This window comes from Coturnix japonica, chromosome 7 (genome assembly GCF_001577835.2).
Source record: "Coturnix japonica isolate 7356 chromosome 7, Coturnix japonica 2.1, whole genome shotgun sequence".
Lineage (NCBI taxonomy): Eukaryota > Metazoa > Chordata > Aves > Galliformes > Phasianidae > Coturnix > Coturnix japonica.
The window spans coordinates 31080267-31096948 of record NC_029522.1 but is presented as its reverse complement, the minus strand read 5'-3'; the positions used below and the strand labels follow the sequence as shown (position 1 = coordinate 31096948).

Genomic DNA, 16682 nt, shown 5'->3' with positions numbered 1-16682 from the left:
CTTCCATACACATGTTGCCTGCTCATGTTTTGCCTTTCTCTTTGTCTGTTTTTGCCCTTTTTTTAATCTTTTAAATGACTTCTCATGTGATTTATGCTCCTGTCCTATCTGCTTTGCAGCTTCTGGCCTCCACTAGGAGAGATTATGAGAAGATTCAGGAGGAACTCACCCGTCTTCAGATTGAGAATGAAGCTGCAAAAGACGAAGTGAAAGAGGTCCTTCAGGCCTTGGAAGAACTAGCTGTCAATTATGACCAGAAATCCCAAGAAGTGGAGGACAAAACAAGAGCCAACGAGCAGCTGGCTGATGAACTGGCACAGAAGAGTGTAAGAGCAGGCAGCTTATAGTGCTGCTTCCCTCCTCCCTCCTGACTCTGCATCTCTCCTAAAGATTTCCACTGAATTTCCCTGATAATTACTAGCCTGTGTCATTTTGGGGAGCTTTCAAATGCTGCTGCATATGTTTAATAATGGTATAAAGATTGGAGCAACAGCGTTGAAAGATCTGTACTTGCTGGTGCTACCTCCTATCATCTGTATTAATTCTAGGATATGATACTTTGAAAGCTGCTACATGAAAGCTGATTGCAGATTGTGGCTCTGTTGCAAGCTCTGCATTTTGCACACCATGTCAGCTCCTGAGCTGAATGTGAGAACTGGCCATTCCATGTTTTAATCATTTGAAAGTGATATTGTACCGAGAGAGATGTGAAAACCTGCTATGTTAAAATTACATCAGTTTGTGTTTCTCTGGACTGTGTGCTGTGGAACAGAGATCTCATACAGAGTAAGGGAATCTCAGCAACACCAAAAATGCTTTCTTCAGATGATGCATTGATTGTAAGGCAAAAAAAATCTGATCTGAGAAAAATCCAAATTAGCTTAACTTGGTTGGTCCATCCCTCACACGCACCCAAAAGGATGTTGTTAACATGTCTGATTTCATGCATATCTTGCATGAAAGACTTTGTTACACACTTTAATAAAACAGATTACTATGAAATCCATTTGAAAAAATTGAATTTTATATCCTTCTATACCTGTTTCTCCGTGATTAACCTTCTTTGACATGTATTATGCAAATAAGATTCTTACGGGATTTACTACGTTTAATAGATCTAAAGTAGCCTTGTTAGCAAGTGAGTTGTGAAAGTGGATTATGGCGAGGTGAAACTGTGTGTTGCTGGAGTTGGTGTCAGTGCATGGAGCCAGCAGACACGTCCCAGGAAAATAAAAGGCAGTACTGTGTAACCTAGATATCACAGAAGAACTGGTGCCCTAAAGTGGCACTATTGAAGTGCACTGAAGCAGGGAGAAATTTATAGAAGCACAGTTAACTCCCAGCTTCATCTTTGCTGCTTTATTCAAGCAAAGAGATTTGGGACGGTGTGTTTGGTGGATTTATCATGTACGGAGAAGAAATTTGGCTTTATTCTGTTCTGTGATGTTTCTGTATGGATAGAGAGAATCTGAGCAAAGAAGGGTAACTTTTGCTTTCGATCTTTCCAGACGGTTCTGTCAGCGACCCAGAGGGAGCTGGGCCAGTTGCAGGAGCTCAGTAACCATCAGAAGAAGAGAGCTACAGAAATCTTAAACTTGCTGCTTAAAGACCTGGGAGAGATCGGGGGGATCATTGGCACTAACGATGTTAAAACAGTAAGTTGGCTGTCTTTATTGCTTCCCCCCAACCTGTACCTCCTGCCATATGAAAATAAGGAGCGTGTGTGTGTGTGACACAGCGGCTCTTCTCCCAGGACACAGGTGTTTAAATCCTGGTTAGAGCACAGTGTAAAACACTGATGAAGAGATCTCTGTGTGGGTCAGAGATGGTCAGTGTCTATGTGCATAATTACCACACCTGACTCCCAGCTCGGTGTTTGGGGCCAAACTCATGCAGCCCATCTGTGTGCTGATGCATCTGTTAAACTCTGCTGTCTGAGGCCTGGGCTGGGGTTCTCTATCCAAACAATGCACACACAGACCTACTCCATAGTTAGCTGGCAGGAGCAAGTATTCCCGGAATCTAAATAATCATCATTGGAGAGATTTGGCTTCTGGGTAACTTCCTTTTTTGTTTGAAATTTATCCTGAAACTGCTTGTAGGTGAACACGAGCAGCTCTTAAATCCATACTTGTGTAGTGACAGCTGTCCAGGACACCTGAGTGAAGGAAGTGATCTTCTTGCTCTTCATTTCGTACCTTGAACAGTGGCTGACTTCATCAAAGAGCCCACACTTTTGTGTATGCTTCCGAACACAAGGTGCTTTAAAAGCATTGATTTCAGCGTTAGTAAATTTGTGCTATGTACCACCTAAATTCTACATTACAGTAGGACAGGATTAACTTTTGCATATTGGCAGGTATCCTTCCTGGAGGATTCTTTTCCTCTGAAGTTGGAAGGTAAGAATGAGGGGTGTAGGTTGTGAAGCAGTAGAATCCTTGGTGTCTGAACATGTCTGGAGATGGTGCACATTTTGGCCAGCTTTGCTTTCAGATTTGTCTTCTGTCAGGCTCTTGGCTTTACAGATCTGATAGAGAAGGTAGATGCTCTCACTGATATGCTTACAATATTGTAGACGAACAAAATTGTAAACTTCAGAGATTATTTACATGGTCGTTGCTAAATGCTGCTTGCTGTATTGTGTTCATGCAGATCCTGGACCACAGGAACATATTTTGCTAGATGTTACAGCAACCTCTGGTGGCCGTTTTAATAAGAACCGTAAGAGGAAATCTCTGCAAATGGAGGCCGTTTGATACACATTTTTATAGCAACTAAGATGTCAGCATTTTCCAGGGCAGCTGTCTGTAAATAAGGCAAGATTGAAAAGGTTTTAGATGAATAATTTGAGATCTGTTGGCAATTAGCAGCTTCTCAAAGTATGTCTAATTTCAGACCAGACTGACAGTTTTGGAGGCGGCAACATTTTTAGGCTATTCAAAGAGGACAGAACACGTTGTCTTCCCTTTGCTGCTAGAAAAAAGGCAAAACCAGATGAAATTACTGCCCATACACTCAAGAAGAATCTTTACAGCTCATCAGTGTGTTATGTGAATTAAGAAGCTGAAGGAAAATCGTGAAGAGAAAGACATCAAAATCCAAGGCACTCTATTCACCAGGGAAGGAAGTGATGTATAAATAGGATGATATTAATGGTCAGAGATGAGGGGGGTTAATTTGCTCTTGCCAGGAAGGAGTTTCAGACCAACGCCTGTCTTGTAGCCTTTTAATGGGGAAGCACAGCCATTCAAGAGCACGCTTCTTTAAGAAGCACTTGAAAATGTTCTCCGAGTTTCAGTTGCTTGAACGAAAGAAAATCTTCTGGTGATGTGAGCAGGTTTTTGCCATTCTGGTGGCGTTGATTACTTCAGATGCTGAAGCATTCCATGACAAGTCTTAATTTCTTACTTTTGAGGCTTATCAATGAAAATTCAGACAAACAGGGTGCTGGAGCACGTTTAAAGGTAACATGGCACTCTGTGGGTGCTCCTTGGCTGTGACTGTGCTCTCACAAAGGTTATCTAGCTCCAGACAACTGTTTCTCAGCAGGAAAACTGGCTACACATTGATTTCCACGAGGACCACACCTTTTAGATTGCAATCTTCTGTGTGTTTAGTTAGCAGATGTGAACGGGGTGATCGAAGAGGAGTTCACCATGGCACGGCTTTACATCAGCAAGATGAAATCTGAGGTGAAATCTCTGGTGAACCGCAGCAAGCAGCTGGAGAGTGCCCAGATAGACTCCAACAGGAAGATGAATGCCAGTGAGAGGGAGCTTGCAGCTTGCCAGCTCCTCATTTCACAGGTATGTTTGCTCCTTCCTTCTTCCTTTGAAGCAAGGTTTGGTGATTTTCTCAGCCTCCTTCCTCATGAGATGTGTGTGTTAGGAGTGAGAAATGAGAATTCAGGGAGAAGAGAGGTGTTTCTCTTGTCTGTTCTGTTGTCTGTTCCTCTCGATTTGCATTCCTTCCCCTCACCATTTTACAGCACATTCTGTGGTAAGATTCTGTCCTCCTGTTGTAGATTTCAAAATGTTTTCAATGGCATAACAGTGAAAATGCTCCCAGAGCGATTTCCTCAGCATGTATTTGCATCTTGTACCTCCACTTAGAAAGCAATCTGACAAAGGAAGCACTGATTGTATGGGTCTCTAACAAAGCATTTGGAGAGCCCCAACATCTGGACCATCGGTATGCTAACAGATAGCTGGGCAGCAATATGCATGTAATAATATATTATAGAAAACATTACCGTGTAAGATAGAAATCCAGATGGTAGCAGGGCTTTTCAGTGGGTGGTATGTTACAGGCAGTGATGCATGCTGCAGCATTATGCAGGGAGGGGGCTAACTGCTTCACCATGCTTCTTTGATTACTGCACACATGAAGTGATGGAGACAGTTTGGAGTTTACTCTGTTTCTCTTGCTAGCAGTTACTCAGAGAAAACCTGGAGCAAGGATAGCCTCTTGTCACAGGATGCCTTTATTCAGGTCTGCAGTAATAGCTGTAGCTGTAAGCATGCTTCTTAGTGTTCAAGGGAGGCTTGAATCTTGAGAGTATTGGCTGTGCAAAAATGTTAAGTAAAATTACACTTTTCATGCTGTCTTAAAGTGGATACAGCCACTAGAAGTCATCCTGCCAATCTGTGTTGCTCCTTTTCCTTGGGAGCTTGCATGAGTAAAGCAGGTTTGCCTCGAAAGCAGCTATATGTATGCTTTTGCTGGCTCAGAGAGGATTGGCAGCACAGTGCTGGGAATGAGTATCAGCAGTGGGCCACTGGGACACTCCTTCAGCTGTGGTGTTGGCTTATGCTGACCCAGTGAAGGAGTGCGTTAAGTGGAAGCCAGCCTGTCTGTCTGTGTGAGGTTGGTGTTCTTCTTCTTAGACCTCCCTCCTAGGAGGCTTAATATTTGAGTGACTTATCCAGGGCTGTGAAAAGATGCAGTGAAAGAAGTGAGACTGCAAGGCTACATCCTTTCTTTTTTCCCTTCCCTATATTTGTATTGCATTTTAACATGGTGATGAAACCAAGCAGAGATACTCTCAAGCAGGTGATCACCTTGCCTTGCCATTTTGGAAGCCTTGCCACTAAGCAGGTGTTGAGGCCCATCTGTTTTTAAGCTCAGGAAGAAGCTCGGTGTTATGCTCAAAGTGTTGTTAGTGGGCACATACACCTTATATATGGAGTGAAAAAGTATTGTTGGCTTAATTTAAATCTTAACAGCACATTTATTAGTCTAGACCTAATTACTGCAGAGAGAAAAGAAATAATTTGACGCAGAGAGACTCAGTGACAGCAGTGATGCTGTTAAAATTGTCACACACATTTCTTTAGCTTCTACCCTTTTTCTTTATGTTAGACCCAACCTTCTGCTGTTCCTAAGTTTGGTGGTTTCATGCTGACATTGCTGGTGTGGATGTGACAGTGAGCACTGTCAGCATCTGGAGCACTTTGCTGAGAGAGATATGTTTCTGTTGCTGATTCTTCTTCCTTCCTTCCAGGATTCAGCTGGAGTAATTTTGTGTGTTTGCTAGCATTCTTTTACACCTTGCTATTCTTTGACTGATCTGCAGCTCCACGTTACAACTGAACTCACTGTGTGGGGCCTTTTTCATTGTTAGGTGTCTCAGTATGCTTCTTATGATTGTCATGGAACCACAGTGGTACCATGTAAAAAGAAAAGATCTATGGCTACGTAATTGCCAGGTTAATCTGATCCTTGAGGTGGTGGATGACTTGTGTGGATGACACCACACACTCCTGTGTGTGCTCACATCTCTTTCCTGTTCCCTCTGCCTTTAAAGCATGAAGCAAAGATCAAGTCCCTGACAGACTACATGCAAAACATGGAGCAGAAGAGAAGGCAGCTGGAAGAGTCCCAGGATTCTCTCAATGAAGAGCTTGCCAAGTTACGTGCTCAAGGTACCATGTTGGTTCCTGTGGTCATCATTTCTTCCAAGAACTGTATCTTAGAAAATGCAGGTTTCAATGCAGTATTGTACATACAGCTCGCCTGGCACTGCTGCAGCATTTGATTTTTCAATCCTGCTCTACTTTTGTCATACTTGTATCCCCGTTGTCACAGAAATACAACTAAACAGATGGGATCTGAGCTCATTTACCTAGCCCTGAGCTCTGCAGGGCGCAGTGACAGGAGACCTGGTGTCACAGGGTCAAGCTCTGATGTTGAGGTGTTGCCTTGGTTGGTCCTACAGCACTGTTTGTCTGCGTGTATTTTGCAGTAAGGTCTTGTGTTGCATCTCTACATTGACACTCGAGGTAACCCTCATGTTGCTTTTTTTTTCCATTCTAATCAGTGTGGAAAATTTCTATCAAAAGGAGTTTTTCTTGTTTTGCCAAGCTTCTGCTTTATGTATAATGACATTGTAGCCTTAGAATTACTCTGGGTTTCTGTACAGGGTCTGTTCTGTGACTCTGGGAGCCGCAGATGGTGACAGGATTTTTAAACATCTGCGAGATTTTTTATTCACACATCTCGTCTTCCCACCCCACTCACAAGAAATGATCTGTCTCTGGAGGCCACCATTACCCAGCAGAAGGAAGAGAGGGAGGATCCCTACAGGCAGAGTCATAGGAGATGAGGGGAGGTTGGGAGGGTGCCTTCAGTAAGTGCAGCAGGGTTTGGACAGTGGTTACACGTAGGGTACTGCAAAACCATGGCTGTGTCTGCCCCTTCAGAACAGTCTCACCCTGATCTTGCTGCCTGCCTTGCAAGCAACGGTTGTTCTTTTTGTATGGCTTGACATAGAGATGTCGTATGATTGGTTGGTTAACTCTCAACTGTCTCCAACTTCAAACAGAAAAAATGCACGAAGTCAGTTTCAAAGATAAGGAGAAGGAGCACCTGACCCGGCTTCAGGATGCAGAGGAAATGAAGGTAATATCGTGTGCTACAATTTTAAAGTCGATTTCTTGGTGAGATCATTCATTAGCTGATAATTAGAGTGTAATTTTGTCTTCCTGTACGTGTCGTGCGCTTTTAAAAGAACTTTTCTGCCTCTGTCAGAATTGCTGGCTTCTGTTAGAAAACCTGATCTGTTAGAATTGAGTGACCTTTGAAATTAGAGAACTTGCTGGTATTGAGGCTGGTGGCCAGATGAAGGAAAAAGTAAGTTATAACCTGAGTATCTGAGGTGTCTTCTGAGACCAGTTTGTTTGCTGAACCAACTTCAGAGAGCACAGAGGTTTGGTGCACTGTGTTTGCTTATTGGAGCTGCTTTGGTTCCTCAAATCACTTGAACAGAGAACTGAAAAATAAGAGCCAGCATCCATGGCTGCGAATGGTTTTGTTGGCTATGGCTGAAAAAGGATTCAGCCATATGTCACTCTGATATTCAGTTTTTTTCTTACAGCTGGGAATGTATCTAACCATACAATTTAAATGTCAGGGCTGTGGCTAAACAATCTAGAAAGATGGGTTAATTTACATTATGCATAAAAAGCAACCTTAGGCGTGTTACTTGATTTCTGTTTCATGATTTGTATTTTGTGCTCTGCAGAAGGCACTGGAGCAGCAGATGGAGAGTCACAGGGAAGCCCATCAGAAGCAGCTGTCCAGGCTGAGAGATGAAATTGAAGAGAAGCAGAAAACAATCGATGAAATCAGAGAGTATGTTTACTCCCTGTCACTCCTTGTGCTCCTGTACTGCTCTGTGACGCTACAGGACTGTTTTTTTGATTGGTTTTATTAGTTTTAATTGCTATCTCTGTACTTCAGAGTCTTAGGAAAAGTAGCGCAACAGCTATGTCACAGACTCCAGTGTATCTCATTTTCACGTTCATGGTATTTCTTTGTGACACAGGAATATAACTGTCAGATACCCCCCTGCTTGGAAAGGTGTTAAGGTTTCTTTTTACTGTTGTGCTCTTATTTCTGAAGCGTTCATAAAATCTGAGCAACCGTGATGTAGCACTCCTGTCCATATTTATAGTGTGGGTGAATAATAGTAGCGAAATGAGAAAGCAGAACAGAAAGAATGCAAGAACAGCACGTCACAGAATCACCAGGGTAGGAAAAGACCTACAAGATCATCCAGTCCAACTATCACCAATAGTTCTCACCAGACCGTGTCCCTCAACACAACGTCCAAATGTTCCTTGAGCAAGGACCTTTAAGATAAGACAAACAAGGCAGGAGAGTATAGGGTTGGCTGCTTAATATTCCAGTATTTGAAAATAAAAACTATTGGTTTTCAGATTCGTTAGCCTTAATTTCTTCCAGAATTTTACAGTAGAATTTCTTAGTTTTGTTTGTGGAAACTGAACTGCGTATTTATGGCCTTCAGGACTGAGCTGTTCAGACCTTTTGTTGTTTTTTCTTTCCATTCCAGTATGAATCAGAAGCTGCAACTGGAACAAGAGAAGCTGAGTGCTGATTACGATAAATTAAAAATTGAGGACCAGGAGAGAGAAATGAAACTGGAAAAGCTCATGTAAGTCAACCATTTTCTCACCTGGTGTCCTTGAATCTGGTGCCTTTTAATGCATGCACAGGAAATATCCTGGTGGGAAGCATTTGTGTTGAAACATTTGTGCTGAAAATAGGATTTCAGTAGCAAAGGCAGCGTGCAGTAGAAATGAATGATTACTAATTACTCCTTCTTTAAAAGTTTTAAGCTTTTTAATGGTAGATTTGATGCTTGCTGAAATGGTGCCATAGAGCTCCAATTCTATGAAATATTACGGCAAATCTCAAATCCCCCATTTCTTAACCCACAGGAAAAAGAGAATATTTTTAAAACGTTTTTTGATTTCATGTTTAATGTTGTGATCTTTTTAGACTGCTTAATGAAAAAAGGGAACAAGCAAGAGAAGATCTTAAAGGGCTGGAGGAAACAGTGGTAAGTCGTGTTTACAAGTTATTGAGGGTTATTTTTCCCCTATGTTTTCATCACTAATGTGTAACCAAATCACCTGCGCTGGTGCTCATGAAAATGACTAATTTATATCAGATAAGCTTTAAGTTCTTTACTCTGAGAGTGTTGAGGTGCTGGCACAGCTGCCCAGAGAGGCTGTGGATGCCCCGTCCATCCCTGGAGGTGTTTAAGCCCAGGTTGGATGGGGCCCTGGGCAGCCTGGGCTGGTATCAATGTGGAGGTTGGTGGCCCTGCATGTGGTCACGGGTTGGAGCTTCGTGATCCTTGAGGTCCCTTCCAGCCCAACCATTCTGTGATTCTGTGGTGATGCTATGAAACTAAGTCTGTGCATTTCCCAAATTTCAAAGTCTAGGTAAAATGTTACTGTTGTAGTCTCCTGTTAGTAAGCTATCACTATTGAGGCTACTAGAACTGTGTTTTGCTGCCCTTCCTCCTCGAAAGCACCTGAAGTGACCAGCATGCTCAATACAGGGTAATTACACCTGAATTATGCCTACCTGCTTCTCACTTGGCCCATGCAGTGGCTTGTAGAGGAAAGCCAAATGGGGTCTCATCCCTACACAGTTGTGCGGGGGGCATCAGGCTCAGTAGGCATTGGCTGGCATTTGGATGGTGGTTTAGAGTAAGGGTTGGAGAATAGTTTCTGTGGGGCCACGTCTGCTGCCCTGTGCTCCTTCCCACTGCTGGGCTGATACAGAAGCAAGACAAGGGGGCTCATTGGAATGAATTATGGGTTGGAGGTCTGCTTGTGAAGCACATCTGAATGCCAGTTCTCTGGGAGGCTTCTCTTCTGCTGCTGTGTTGTTTAGAATGGCACACTCTGCATCTCCTGCTCCAGTGATTAAGCGCTCAGACCCAGTCAGTGAATTTGCAATGCAGTGAATCCAGAGTCATGTAGGTAGATATGTGTAACCATGGACAGTTTGTGAGACTTGTGGCTTTGGTGCTGCAGACAGCACATGGCAATGGACTGGCAAGAGGAAAAGTGCATGCCCTGCTCTTCTGTGAGCAGCTTGTTTGTAGGCTGCTTCAACAGCCAATGCATGTACCAGGCAGGGACATCTCTATAAGTGGATCATGTTAAAGTCATATTATCTATGTGAATTTGCAGAGATGTCTTTGTTTTGTTTAGAAGCCCAGAATATCTACTATCTATCTTACTGATTTGTGTCTTTTCATGTAAATTGATTCCAGGCTAGAGAACTCCAGACTCTCCATAACCTACGCAAGCTGTTTGTTCAAGATCTCACCACTCGTGTTAAAAAAGTAAGAATACCTCTTGTCATCCAATATACTGCAATCCACATGTGCATATTATTACAAAATGGGATTACTATTTTTTTTTCAGTATCAGTGAGCAATAGCATTAAGACTGTCCTGATGGTTACCCAAGCTTTGGCTCTTGTTGGGTCCTACAAGTCTTGGTAGTTAAGTGAAGTTACTGCATTCAGAAAGATGGCATAATGGGTACCAGAAACTGCTCAGTATAACTTGCACTAATGCAAGTTAACTACACCAGACACTGTGACTTTATGATCCTGTGGCTACTTGACCATTCAAATTCAGGTGTTTTTAATTGTTGAATCAGAGTAAAAAGTCGCATAATTATTCAAAGGCTTCACAGTACTTCACAGTTCTCTAAAGTGGCTTTGGAGAAGCTGGTATAACTATATAAGGTAAAAATGTTACCTAGAACTGGAGAAAGGGAAATTCTTTCCCCACCTAAAGTCTGTGGTCCTGTTTGGGATCCATACATTGTTCAGTAAGAATATTTCATTTTCTTTGTGGAGAGCAATATGGCCCCTAAATATCAAATGAACAGGTGAAATAACTTCTCTTTAATCTGGGGCTCTGGAAGGCTTTTCTGTCTATGGCAAACTTACATTCCAAAATGCCTGAGCTTCCTCTTGAGTTTCTGCATGGTTTTGCTGACCCCTGGAACCCTCTGTGCAGAGCGTTGAGCTTGACAGCGACGATGGAGGCGGAAGTGCTGCGCAGAAGCAGAAGATTTCCTTTCTTGAGAACAACCTGGAACAGCTTACTAAGGTTCACAAACAGGTAGGAGCTTCACTTCTTCCAGTGCTTGTTTTTTCCTATTAAATCAGAAGCCATTGTGCCTTTTTCATTGACTGATAGTAATTTCACCCATAGGAAAAACTGCTCGAGTAACACTGTTCTCTAGTATTACAAATTACATCTTTTTCCCCCCAGATTATATTTTTATATGTTTAAGGGAATAATTTTTGAAGGTAATATGTAGGTACTGTTTAAGGAAATGGTACCTATAGTTCTCAATTGAAGTTGTTGGCATTAGGACTACACCTACTTACTGGAATGTTGTTGTGGTCTGGCCCTGGCAGGCAGCTCAGAACCTCACAGCCGCTCGCTCAATCAGTGGAATGGAGGAGAGAATCAGAAAGGTAAAAGTGTGAGAATTGTGGGTTGAGATAAGGACAGTTTCATAGGTAAAGCAAAAGCTGCTTGCGCAAGCAAATCTAAGCAAGGAGTGCACTCAGCTCTTGCCATCAGCCACTTCCAGGACAGCAGGGCTTATCACATGTAACAGTTGCTTGGGAAGACGTGGGCATCACACTGAACATCTATCCCCTCGTCCTCCTACTTCACCCCAGGTTTTATTGCTGGAAATAGAGGTTTTCTGTGCAGCTTAAGGGCTGGTGCCTTCCCAGGAATGCTGAGCTGGCCATTTCTGGGCATGATGATTTCCATCTCTTCCCTGTTTTTTAAGAGCTCCTGTTTCCTTTGGATGTCTGCTTTTCAGAGCAACGAGAGCCCTTCACTGTGGGTGCCAGCCCAACAAGTGGGAGGTGTAGGGGTGTGCTGTAGGCAAGCATTTGGGTATAGATCAGGGAGAGCCCTCTGCTCACTTGAGAGCCTAAATATGATTAGGGTGTCTATGTGTGGGTATATCTATCTCAGTAGGTAAAACTGGATCATTTCTGCCACTAAGTCAGTTTCCACCCTCTTCTAAGATGACAGATTTATCGAACCATATCCCACATCTCAGACGCGGAGTACAAAGTAGTAGAAGAGGCTTCTGGCTTCATTTATGAATACTAACATAGCGTTCTCAACTGCGGTTTTCTGAAACTGATAGGGAGACACAGCAGGATCCAAGATTTGCTTTATTTATTCCTGTAGAAATGCCAAAAATGCAAGCAGTGCTGGACTGGGACAAGTGTCCATTAAGATTCAGTATTCTGAGATTCCTTAACAGATGGTTTAAAGACCTACTTTCTAAATGTGGAAATCAGGACGTGTGAATAATGCTTTTTTGTTGCACTCTAGTGCCTTTTTTTTTTTTTGCATTCTGTTCACATTTCTGCTAGTCTTTCAGATTTCTATAGCTCTCATTAATGTATATTTACTCAAAAACAACTGAGGAGTTCATGTCTCATAAGAAACTTAAATAAAAAACAACGTTTGGCTTGACCTGAATAGAAGATCATCCTGCACGTATTCCAAACTAGGGCTGTTTGGTAGAACATGTGCTTGACACTTTCATTGTGACAATGGTTTTTCTTTTTAGCTTTGCTTGTGTTTTTCTTTTGGCACTCAGCCTGGACCAGCAAGCAGGTGTAAAAGGTTTTGATTGCGAAACGATGTGTGAATGTTACTGCATGCTGTTGCTTTACTGTATTATTTATGTGGTATCAACTCACTTTCTTCCCTTCAGAAAGGGGAGTATTATTTTTTTGGAACAGTTATCTGTTGACTTTTAGCAATAAATTGTTCTTTAGAATCTGTATTGTGTTTTGTTTAAACCAAGAGTCTGTTTGTATCAGTTTTTACTTACCTAAAAATCAATCTGCCTCCTATGGTTGAATATAACATTAGATATTATTATGATAAGCAGTAGAGCTTGTTCGGGTTCATAATCAAGGAAGTCTGTGAATTTAAAGTTACATATTGTCATCACCATGTTTATGGTTACAGGCCTTAAGGTGAATTCTTAGCAATGGTTGAGGAACAGAAAGTTTCTGCTTCTCCCTAATGCTTGAATAGCGAACAAGAAGGTAAACATCCCCTGACCATTGGTGATGGTGAATTCTTGATGAATCCAAGTATTGACTGTAAGCTATGCTTAAGCACTGTGGTTTTTAAGCAATGCAGTGATCAAGTAACTGAAATGCCAGACGTGTCTGCATGCTGAGAAAGCAGAGTTTCTGTCTGAGTTGCTCTGAGGGTCTGGAAGTTTGGTTGTTGCAGTAATTCCCTGCAGGGTTCGTCCAGAGCCTTCTACCTTCAGTCATCTGTGAAATCGTGTTCTTTGATCTTCCTGCTGAATGTGAATGATTGGTAGCTCAGCTGGACAAATGACCAGCATGATTAATAGGAAGAGAAAATCTGTTTTTGGCATAAACTTTTTACAGGTGTTTCTGGAGGAAACCTGTTTCCTTCCCTCATGGTGTGCAAGTTGCAGCGAGGAACAGAGGTGATTTCTGTCTCTCCTTATAAGATGACCTTTGCTATGGTTTCTCACAGGTTATTTCTGAACCTTCTCTTCTTGCAGTTGGTACGTGATAATGCAGATCTTCGTTGTGAGCTTCCTAAGCTGGAAAAACGACTTAGAGCTACGGCAGAGAGAGTTAAGGCCCTGGAGAGTGCACTGAAGGAGGCCAAGGAGAACGCCATGCGAGACCGCAAGAGGTACCAGCAGGAGGTGGATCGCATTAAGGAGGCTGTAAGAGCCAAAAACATGGCACGGAGAGCACACTCTGCTCAGATCGGTAAGGGTGTATTGCTAAGGGGTGAGCGACTGCTCACATACTTCATGGTTGGTTTGTTTGCTCATTTGTGAAAGAAAAGAGCTTTGAAAGCAGGAGTCTGGGGCAAACTTCTGGGTCTGCTTCTCCCCTGTTGCACAAGCAGCTTCAAAGGCTTCACTTCTTAATAGAATATGCCCCACCTGAAGTTTAAAGTGCCTTTGCTATTTAGCTCAGCAAATAAATGGCATAATGGGTCTTGTGTGCCATTTTAATGACCTGAAAAAGTGTCTCTTTAAATTAGTCTCTCGATTTCTTCCTGCTCCCCACGTGCTCTTCTTGTTCTGCCTTTCAGCTCCTTCCTCTCCTCTTCCCATTACTACTTGTGCTTTCATTTGGGCTGTGTAGAGTCAAATATTCCTGTCTAATGCAGATGCTTGTTGTATCTCTGGTACAACCTGAATCTGTGCATGCAATCAAATAGTGTTCAATATGGGACTTTTCAGGTGGCAATTTCTGAACTGATTTCTAGGAACTGACAAGATAGAAAGATAATGTATTGCATGGTGGTGGTAACATTGGTGCCTTAAAACCCAAGGGAAAAATTAGCACGCAGTGTTTCCTGCCTTATGCTGCCAGTCCTAAAAAGCCATTATCAGTTTTGTCTCTGCTTCTTCTGGAAATGCACAAATAGCCGTGGCAGGAAATTGGACATAGAAAGTCCATCAGTGAGCACCAAATGAGTCTTGAGTTCTCTCTATGCTGTACAGACAGCCCACAGTCTTTGTAGAGATGATGGGCATGCATGAAATGGTCAGATGGATTCTGTCACAAACAGAAGAGCGATGTATTTGTTGTTGGCTGAGGTAAGGGAACACTGTGTTTCTGATTACAGACTAAACTGACAAGCAGTTTCTCTCCTGTACGTGATGGGCTTTGTACTAAAGGAGAAGGTGAGGTAAAATCCTGTTGGAAAAAGCTAATTGTGTTGTTTGGTTTCCTGCTTTCTCTGCAGCCAAGCCCATCCGCCCTGGTCATTACCCAGCGTCGTCTCCAACAGCTGTCCATGCCATCCGAGGGGGTGGGATGTCCAACTCCAGCTACTATCACAGCACCAAATAGATGAGAAGTAAGACCAAAGGCCCAACTGTTCTGTCACTGATCACCACTAATATTTTGCTTTTAGCAGACCAATGGTATTTTTTTTTCCTACTTTCAGTGGGAGTCTTTTGCCTGTGTTTTAACTGAGAAAGTAATTAAGTGAGGGTTGCCTTGTTTAGGGTACTTTGCAAGCTGCTGCTGCTCAGAGTTTTTATTTAGTGACTTATCACTTGAAACTTTTTTTAATAAACTGAAATGCTACTGCAAGTCTGTTCTGAAATCAGCACACAGCAGTGTGAAACTTGGGTATTAAAAATAGAGTTCCAGAGGCTGCTCCATTTTCTACTTTCTGTAACACGAATATGTTTCCTTGTGATATTCTTTAAGGATAAAGACTTCTAGTAAATAACCCTGTACTAGGAACTAGCTGTGTGTGATTGAAAAGCAACCAAGCACTTCCATGCCCATGCAGGAGCTGCCTGCAAACTAGTAAGGGTTTTTCCTGGTCAGAGTTCAAAATGGAAAACATTAGAAGCTGCAAACTTCATGCTTTAGGGTGAGATATTACTTGAGAGATGGATCCATATGGTAAACATGCTTCTTCACAAGCACTTAGCTTTTCCTTCTGCCCCTCACAAGCAGCATCTGCTCCCTCCTGCTCCTGAGCAGCTGTACCTAGAGAGACCTGCAGCCCAGGGCAGGGCTAAAGCAGCCTTAAGTTGGCAGCAGCACAGAGCTCTCTGAATTTGAATGTCAGCATTTGGCAAACTTTGCTCTTGCTTCTTTTGCTTTGCACTCTTAGTCAGCTCTCTTCAGCTGAAAATGTAAATATTTTACTTCATTGTGAGCACTTAAGGTTTCTGTGTCTACTCAAAGTCTTGTCTTGGAAAGAAGAGCAACAGAGTCCCATAAGACTGCTTCATGCACCCATCTCTCTATTCATTTCCTTAAATGCTCATTTTTTTCTGGGGTGGTTTAGTTGATAATTTTGTTACGAGCATATTAGGAGTTGGATGGTAGTGAGTGATTGTGGAAAGCAGCTGGTGGACTCCTGGATTGCCTTTCCAAGCCTGGCTTCTTTCTCCTCTGGAGGATTAATTCTGTTTTACGACTCTCTCTGATAGTATCTGGTTTCCTTTAGGCATTTGGCATTCTTGGGTGTGTTTTTCTTTTTCTTTTTTTTTATTGAGAATGCTTCGTGTCATGCATGCATGCAAACCATCCATCACATCATTCAACCTTTTATTGTGTCGTGGGGATTGTTTCTGTTCATTGTGTTTTCCGTGAGCCCTGTAGCTGCAAGCAGCATATTTTTGCTGTGGATGAATTAAGGCAAGTCTTTGCCGAGTGCTTTCATGAGTTAGTTGATTCTGAACTGAAATTTGCTTTTCCATCTCATGGGAAATATAGCCTCTATCTACTTCATTGCATTCCCATGAAATAGCAAAGGGAGAGGAGCGTGATAAAGAAGCCTATAAATTATTTCTAAACGTATGTAATAAAAGCTGCTCTGTGGGGAAAAAAGCTGCTACCTGCCTAAACTGGGCAGGCCTTTAATAGACCATCTGTTGTGAAATTAAAGCTGTCAGACATGAGCAGGCCACACACCAGCTATAGGCATGCGTCGAGCAAACGACTGTAGCGTAACAGAAGTCATTAGTAAAATAAACAGGCATAACACGAATGGAGCATATCACAAAATAGGACTTTGTAAGTCAATAAAGAGCAATCTCATGTGCTTTAGATGCTGGGTTTTCTGTCTGAGGGGATAAGCAGATTGAGGCCACATCTGGAGCTGAGAAGGTCATAGGTAATGGGAGAGGAGAAAAAGAATTGGGAATGGTTTTTCTAGATAAATGTTTGCTGTCAAGTAACACGTTCTTTAGAATGACAATTTTATACCAGGATGAGGGGAAATTTGTTTTATTTCACTCATCATTCACAATGAAGACAGTAGC

General features: G+C 42.4%; 1 protein-coding gene across 1 annotated transcript in view; it reads left to right on the top strand.

The window, feature by feature from the left end:
* Positions 1 to 16682, top strand: part of KIF5C (kinesin family member 5C) — a 69075-nt gene that overhangs the window by 46333 nt on the left and 6060 nt on the right. Inside the window, exons 22-25 of the mRNA XM_015869249.2 lie at positions 10094 to 10165; positions 10853 to 10957; positions 13431 to 13647; positions 14639 to 14752. Coding sequence (XP_015724735.2) covers positions 10094 to 10165; positions 10853 to 10957; positions 13431 to 13647; positions 14639 to 14745 — 501 coding nt within the window. The 3' untranslated portion in view covers positions 14746 to 14752. The remainder of the gene's footprint in view (positions 1 to 10093; positions 10166 to 10852; positions 10958 to 13430; positions 13648 to 14638; positions 14753 to 16682) is intronic.